The following is an 8,380-nucleotide window of genomic DNA, read 5'->3' as shown; positions in this document are numbered from 1 at the left end:
TGAGTTCTGCGAGCATTGTGTATTGGGCAAGCAAACAAGAATCAAGTTTGGTACTGCAATTCACCGTACCAAAGGGATTCTAGCCTACGTCCACACCGACGTATGGGGTCCTTCCAAGAATGCTTCGTTGGGAGGTAAACACTACTTTGTGTCGTTCATTGATGATTTCTCTAGAAGAGTTTGGATTTATACAATGAAACACAAAGATGAAGTCTTAGACATCTTTCTTACGTGGAAGAAGATGATTGAGACCCAAACAGGCAGACGGATCAAGAAGCTCAGATTTGACAATGGTGGAGAATATACATCAGATCCCTTCTTTGAGGTTTGCCAGAATGCAGGGATAGTGAGACATTTCACAGTTCCTGGAACACCGCAGCAGAATGGAGTTGCAGAACGCATGAACCGCACTTTGGTGGAGAAAGTCCGGTGTATGCTGTCACAGTCTGGATTGAGCAAGGCATTTTGGGGCGAGGCATTGAACTATGCTCGTCATCTTGTTAACAGACTACCTACTGCAGCATTAGATGGGAAGACTCCCATGGAGGTATGGTCAGGAGTCCCAGTTACTGATTATGATCAGTTACGTATCTTTGGATGTCCAGCATATTTTCATGTTACAGAATCTAAGTTGGATCCAAGAGCCAAGAAAGCCATCTTCTTGGGCTTCGGTGCCGGTGTCAAGGGATACAGACTGTGGTGCCCTGAATCAAAGAAAGTTCTCATCAGAAGAGACGTTACCTTTGATGAGTCTGCAATGCTGAAGCAACCAGATCCTCAACAGAATGAGGAAGCATTGCAGAAGTCAGTGCAGGTGGAGTTTGAGACTCCAGCAAAGACTAGTCAGCCAATCAACCATCCTGAAGAAGTCTCAGAGGATAGCTCTGAAGAGAGTTCAGATGAAAATGAAGATCCAGAGGCTCCGCAACAATCAGAACCCATTGCAATCAGGAAAGGAAAAAGGGTTACTAAGCAACCTAGTTGGATGACCGATATGGTAGCCTATGCACTTCCAATCATTGAAGACAATGTTCCTTGCACTTTCAAAGAAGCCGTGCATAATGCAGAAAGTGTCAAATGGAAGGAGGCTATGGATGAAGAGATCGGGTCACTTCACAAGAACCAGACTTGGGAGTTGGTGCAACTTCTAAAAGGCAAGAAAGCAATTGGGTGTAAGTGGGTTTACACCAAGAAGGAAGGCATTCCAGGCAGAGACAACATCAGATTCAAAGCTAGATTGGTAGCTAAAGGCTATGCTCAGAAGGAAGGAATAGACTACAATGAGGTATTCTCACCTGTTGTGAAGCACACGTCTATTCGCATCTTGTTAGCTTTGGTTGTACAGTTTGATCTCGAGCTCGCCCAACTCGACGTCAAAACTGCCTTCTTACATGGAGATCTTGAAGAGGAGATATACATGTCCCAGCCAGATGGTTTCAAAATTGCTGGAAAAGAGAATTGGGCCTATAAGCTGAACAAATCGTTGTACGGATTAAAGCAATCCCCGAGACAGTGGTACAAGCGATTTGATCGGTTCATGATGGAGACAGAATACACAAGAAGTCAATTTGATCATTGTGTATATTTCCGTAAGCTTCCCGACGGTTCCTTCATCTATTTGCTCTTATATGTAGATGATATGCTGATTGCATCTACGAGCAATGTGGAGATTGACAAACACAAGGCACAGTTAGCAAGGGAGTTTGAAATGAAGGATTCGGGAGAAGCAAAGAAAGTTCTTGGCATGGAGATCAAGAGAGACAGGAAGAAGGGCACGGTTTGTCTGACACAAACCCAGTATCTGAAAAAGGTGTTAGACAGATTTGGCATCAATGGGAAAACCAAAGCTGTAAGTACACCATTGGCCCCTCATTTCAAGCTTAGTGCTTCGTTGTCTCCACGCACAGAAGAAGAACGGAAGCATATGGCACAGGTTCCATATGCAAATGCAGTTGGTGCATTAATGTATGCTATGGTTTGTACACGGCCTGATATCTCGTATGCTGTGAGTATGGTAAGCAGGAATATGCATGATCCAGGAAAAGATCACTGGTAGGCAGTGAAATGGATCCTAAGGTACATACATGGCACGGTCAATCTGGGATTGAAGTTCGAGAGAGATAATCGACTCGGGCAGAATTTGGAAGGATATGTGGACTCAGATTATGCTGGTGACTTAGACAAACGCCGGTCAACAACAGGGTATTTATTTACGCTTGCTAAAGGGCCGGTAAGTTAGAGGTCAACGCTTCAGTCAACGGTGGCTTTGTCTACTACAGAGGCAGAGTACATGGCAGTGACGAAAGCCTTTAAGGAAGCTATTTGGCTACATGGGTTGATTGAAGACTTGGGAATTGTTCAGAAGCACGTTGAGGTGTTTTGTGACAGTCAGAGTGCCATTTGTTTGGCAAAGAACCAGGTTCATCATGCCCGCACCAAGCACATTGATGTCCGTTTCCATTTCATCCGAGAAATTGTGAATGAAGGGGATATTCTGCTTCAAAAGATTGGTACTGCAGATAATCCGGCCGATATGCTCACAAAGGTAGTTTCTGGGATCAAGTTCCAACATTGTTTGGACTTGGTCAACATCTCTCGGAACTAAGCACCTTCGGGTGCATGGCAGTGTTGATCGATCATTATGTTGGATAAGAGAATCCTCGCCAAGGTGGAGATTTGTTGAATATTGGCTACAGATTCTGGCCATGTGATGGAAAGTGGCAGCCAGCTACATGGTGGGGAAGCCATGAGGCCATGTGAGTTGGCCATGAGGCCATGAGAAGCCATGTGAAGCATCAATCTGGAAAGCCACCGAAAGCACAACAATGGGCTGGCAACCAGCTCATTTCAAAGACTTTTGGTTGCATTTGTAATCTCTACATATAGAGAAGCTAAGGAGAGTTGAGGTACAGCTGAGATAACAGAGAGGTGTGAGCTTAGAGAGCAAAGAGAGAGAGAGAGTTACAGAGAGTGTTGTAATTCTTACCATTTTGTTCAATATAGTGAATCCGCTGCCCGTGGATGTAGGCGACTTGCTGAACCACGTTAAATCTTGTGTGTTATTGCTTGTTTGACTTCCCTGGTGTGCCCCCGATCCGCAACATGTAATGGTTAGGAAGAGTGGAGGAAGGGCGGCAAATTATCACGTTTCAATCTAAAGCTATCATGAAGGAGAAGATGATAAACCTACAAGAATGGCTTGAGGTCTGGCGCGATGTTGTGACAGAATGGTCAAAAGGAACACACATAGAGCATGAAAGAGCTATTTGGCTCAGCTGTTATGGTGTTCCTTTGAATTTGTGGAGTTGTAACATGTTCGAACAAATAGCTAGCCTATGGGGAGAAGTGCTTAAAATCGAAGATGAGAGTGCGCATCTTTCTTCATTTAAGTGTGGCAGGATTAAAGTAGCAACATGGTGTGTGGATTTGATTAAGTGTGGCAGATTAAAGTAGCAACATGGTTTCTCAAAACTAATCTGCACGCTTGCATGTGATAGTCAAGTGTTCTGAAATTCAGTTCCTTTCTATCTAATCAAGTAGCTGACATTTTTAGGCAACCCAAAATAAGAAATTCTTTGAAAGTATATGAGCAAAATTTAGATAATACATTCAGTTTAATGCTAGGGATGACCGACCAAAAACTAACAAAAAAATCCAGCATTCCATAGAAGTAGTTTCTTACAAAATATAGAAAACAATTCTCCTCAAAAGGTTATAAACCCTTTTAACATACTCCATCTATTATCTATAAAATAAGTACATATCAAGCAGAGCACAAAAACACAATCAGCACTCTGCTTGCCTGCTTAGATATGACCACTTAACTAGCATTACTTGGCACAGATTGTCAATAGCAACCCATAATGATCACTAGGAAAAACAGGGAGCATCATGTGCACCTTGTTTTTCTCTTTCTTCTCCTTGCAATATGATAGACCTGGTATTGCCTCCATGCCAATCCTTTCTATTCTTCTTAGCTTGAAATCACGCAAATTGCATACAAATCGATCAAGTCGCTTTTGCACAGGCCAATCACCATAAAGCATCTTGTTGGATTTGGTATCATATGTCCATCCATTTTCTCCTGGCTTTAACTGCACCCAGGCATCAACCCATCCATTGGGCAAAGGAAATTGACCATCCAAATCGTCATCCCAATTCATGTCACCACAAAAAATCACGTTTACCTTTTTCTTAAGAAAGGCCAGTGCTTCCTTCGCCTGATCAACACGTTCCTTGCTGAACTTCTGATCCCCAGGGCCAGGACCAGGGCCTTTAAGATGGCTAGTGGCAACAACCAATGGCATGTCTGCCTGAACCTCAAACTTGGCGATACAAAGTTTTCTTTCCATTGTGGAATTACGTAATGGTATACTGTGGTATGATTTTACTGGTAGTTTACTTAACTGCAAGTTATGTGGTGTAACGGCATCAGATCTTACTTCACTATTAACTACAAAAACTCATCCAGAGATTTTAATAAATAAATAAAATGAGGCAAATGATGTATAACCGTGAGAGAGAGAGAGAGAGAGAGAGAGAGATGACCAGGCTTGCAAATTTGTTGAATCACAAGTTACTGGTCAGAATATGAAGATTTTTTATAATATTCAAATAGAGGAAGATTTTGGAAATTTTGGACATCTATTCTAATATTTTTATAATTGATCAGCTAGATGCATACAGTTGCGTGAATGGGTCAATTTCCTTGACCCTAGACATCCCTCTTTCAAGAAAACCAGAAATAAAAAATGATAAGGAAAAATCATAAGAATCTCACCTGCATGCAGAAGGATCTGCTTTTATATTCCATCATATTTGAAACTGAGCAACGGTACAAGTTCCACCAGCTGGATTGTTGAAAAATGTCATAGATTTTTAAAGTAACCTCCTGCAGAGAAAAATGAACTTAAAAACAATGAAAAGTCATAAAAGCTCTATGTTACATGGCACGAAAAAATGGAAATGTGGAGAACCTGGAAGCATATCAGATCAGGGGAATGCAACTGAATAAGGCCACCCACAGCTTTCATCCTCTTATGAATTTCCAAGTCTTCTCGGAAACAAACATTATAACTCAAAATCTTCAATGTTCTCGAAGTACTTCCCGTTCCTGAGAAAGATTCAACTGCAACTGTCAAAAAAAAAAAAACTAAATCTTCACTTACATGCAACTTGTAAATCCTAGGATTCGAAAACCACAGATGCACAAAAGAGGAAAAAGAAATAACTGTAAGTACAAAATCCTGCCATAAATCTTCAAACGTCCTAATATTAGACATATTGAGTATCTAATATAATAAGAACTCACGAATTGCGTTCTGATCCAACTTTTATCTAATCACCTGGTTTGTTGAAAAGTCTATTTTGTTCTACTTATTTGCAACCCATATCAACCCAAACAGCGACCCTTGGCAACTGAAATTATATTTGAGATCTGTACTTTCAGCTCATATCAGCTTAAGAAATTCTTCAGAGACAATTATTTTAATATTAGCTAACTTCTCCGTTCCAGATACATGTGATTTCTAATAATAATTGTTAGGCGCATGCACTTCTTATTATGTGTGCTTGAACCATTAGAAAAAAGTTGTACAACAAACCAAGGCTGGTTTGAGATGACTGTAATGTTATAGAAAGCCTCAAAAGGTTTAAGTAGGTAAATCCACGAAATTAATCTTAGTACTATCCTAGTCCCTTTTTAACCAACATGGTGAACAATCATATCATGTAATAGTGAGGGTTTATCGAGGCACACGAGAGTAATAATACAAGAACAATCACTTCAAATCATGATTTAAAAAATTGGATAAATTACATTCACTTCTCCAAAGATATGAAAATAAAATATTATATTAGTTTCACAGTTTTACAAACCTCCCTTTTAACTAATGCAGATGGTGAATAAACATTGAAATAAATAAAAGACAAATATACATTTTAGTAAAAAAAAAAAAGATGACATTTCATTTCTTTTTCTTTTTTATTCATATGACTAACGAATTACTTAGAAGCGACCAATGTAATTATGTCAAAACTATAGAGTTACTTGTAATCCATGCTTCAGGGAGTTTACTATAATTTGACAAAAATAAATAAATAAATTCAAATCAGATCATGCCATAAAATATACCAAAAATCAGAAGGAACCCAGATAAAATGAGAATTGATGATGAAAGGGAGCGAACCAGGTTCAGTATAGTAATTATACAGTGTCCGAGAAACCTGTACTGCCGCATATGAAGCAATGGCAACTTTGGCCAAACCTCCCAGCAAAGAACGCCAATCATAAGTTTCTGTCATTGAAGAAGAAGAAGACATAGCAGACCTATCCCGAGACAAAGATGGCTTGTTGAATTTGTGTGACTGATCAAATTCAGAGACAATTGAAGGCTTAAGCCTTATCTCCTCTTCTTCCAACTCCCTAACAGCTTTCTCAACGCTCGGTAGAAATAATCGACACAGTATAGACCTTCTAATCGGCTCAAATTCATCTCTCAAAGCAATAAGAAACTGCACAAGACGTTGTTCATCTCGATTCTTTTTGTAACTGCTTAGCAAACTCAAATCTCTATCCTCAAGCTTGGCTTGTTGATTCCACAAACCAAGCATTACACCATGAAACTCTTTGATTGTTCTATCTCCTTGTTTGGTTGCTCTAATCTGAGTCTCCAATTGATACTTTTTAGCAAAATTGGAGTGACCATATAGCTCAGCCAAATAGTCCCAAGCCTCTCTGCCTGATTTGAAGCTCCGTAATTGAATTGAAACTGAAGGATTGAGTACATATATACAGATCATGTTCAAGATCTCTGCATTCTTACTTTTCCATTGTTGAGAGAGATTTGTGAAGTTTTCATGGCCTGGATTGGGCTCTGTTACAATGCCGCAAACATAGTCCCAAAGTTGTCTGCGAGTTTGGATCATGTGCTGGCTCATAAGGTGTGACCAGATTTGATAATTTGAACCATCTTGCTCGAGCATGACTACCTCATCAGCATCCATGATCAAGAACAATTTCTCAAGACCAAAAACAAAATAGAAGAAAGATTTCGGATCAAAGTGATGACTTGAATGAAGATGAGCAAATAAAGATGAAATGAGATGGAGTGGAAGTAGTAGTAGTGGTGGTGGTGGTGGTGGTGTTGAATGACAGTGTGAAATATCAAAGGAATAATAGGTTGAGGACTGTGTTACTTGTAACCGAAGACTTGACATGGAAGGTTATACAGAGAAAATGGTGGGGTCAGGTAGTGAAAAGATGGTGCGTTGTTATTGGACAGCTTTAGACAGTGGACGTGGGCGGTGTACCTTAATTTGTTATGGTTTCAGAATAAAATTATAATCAAATTTTTCAACAGTTAATTATTTAAATTTGATTTGATAACTTTAATTAATTTTAAAATTTGTTTAAGTTTAGTTCGTTAAATTCTCAAGTCAATTTCAAACGAACTTTTATCGAGTTAAGCTTAAATAATTTGATATTTTTATATAATTTTTCTTAATTTTCTCACTCAATTACATTATACTGATACTTTCTTCGCCAACAACTCTAAAAATAAACCTGGCCTAAGTGTCCTAATGGAGACCTGTCTCAGAAGTCATGCATTCACGTTCATGAATTTGGAGCACATTAATATTGATTGAGATTTTGATGGAAATCATAGTACTAGGCTGTTTGATGTTTAAAGCCACTTTACAAAGACAAAGGAAAAAGGTCTCCTTCCGACTTTAAAATGAATAATTGAAGAGACAGAGAAACTTTGCTTCAGTCCTAAGAATTGGAAATGTATATTATTTGTTTGGTGTGTATACTCAGCGGGAAGTTACATGGTACACACCCTATATTTGTTTTTGTGGTGTGTTTTGTATTTTTGTAGTAAATCTTACATATTTTTCTAATAGGAGTTATGACAATTTATGGTTCGCGTTATATATTTTTGTAGTAATGTTACATATTTTATGGTCTTGTTACACATTTTGTAATTGGAAAATGTTTGAATAAAAATATGTGTAACATTACCACAAAAATGCGTACCACCACCATATGCGTAACTTCATTTCCGAAACACAAATTATCATACCTACCAGAAAATATGTAATATTTATTATAAAAATACATAACATTTACTACAAAAATACGTAACAGTAGCATATGGTGCAAACCCTTTGAAGGGGTGTGTACCATAGCATTTCTCATACTCAGCTTTACTAATACTAGTATATGTATTATAATTTGGGTTATTTATATTAATATTCTCTCAACTATTAACGAAGATTATTTTATTTCTCTTATTTGTGAATTCTTATTTTTTGACTCCATTAACTATAAAAATGTATCATTTTTAGCTCTTGTAGACCTTTTTTAAAAGGAGTGTAT

At 38.5% G+C, this 8,380-nt stretch overlaps 1 protein-coding gene across 2 annotated transcripts; it reads right to left on the bottom strand.

Moving 5' to 3' along the window:
• Window positions 1-3,642: 3,642 nt before the first annotated feature.
• LOC114321554 (uncharacterized) lies at window positions 3,643-7,206 on the bottom strand. 2 transcript variants are annotated; one of them, XM_028268719.2, is made up of 4 exons: window positions 6,189-7,206; window positions 4,977-5,134; window positions 4,781-4,891; window positions 3,643-4,406 (listed from the first exon to the last, which is right to left on the bottom strand). In XM_028268719.2, exons 1-4 carry the CDS (start codon window positions 7,003-7,005, stop codon window positions 3,831-3,833), a joined length of 1,662 nt encoding a protein of 553 aa, XP_028124520.2. In that variant the 5' UTR covers window positions 7,006-7,206; the 3' UTR covers window positions 3,643-3,830. The 2 variants fall into 2 exon arrangements, with proteins under 2 accessions (XP_028124520.2, XP_082743182.1); XM_082887056.1 differs by having other exon boundaries at window positions 4,977-5,113.
• Window positions 7,207-8,380: the final 1,174 nt, after the last annotated feature.

The sequence above is a fragment of the Camellia sinensis genome, chromosome 9 (genome assembly GCF_055761805.1).
Source record: "Camellia sinensis isolate YWXY chromosome 9, ASM5576180v1, whole genome shotgun sequence".
Lineage (NCBI taxonomy): Eukaryota > Viridiplantae > Streptophyta > Magnoliopsida > Ericales > Theaceae > Camellia > Camellia sinensis.
Note: the sequence above shows the minus strand (reverse complement) of the source record. Positions and strands in the feature narration are given on the sequence as shown.

Coding starts and splice junctions, on each gene's coding strand:
- LOC114321554 (XM_028268719.2), bottom strand. CDS start 7,005: ATGGATGCTGATGAGGTAGTCATGCTCGAGCAAGATGGTTCAAATTAT. Junction 5,135..6,188: donor TAATTACTATACTGAACCTG/GTTCGCTCCCTT, acceptor TTTTTTTGACAG/TTGCAGTTGAATCTTTCTCA. Junction 4,892..4,976: donor CTGATCTGATATGCTTCCAG/GTTCTCCACATT, acceptor TTTTCTCTGCAG/GAGGTTACTTTAAAAATCTA.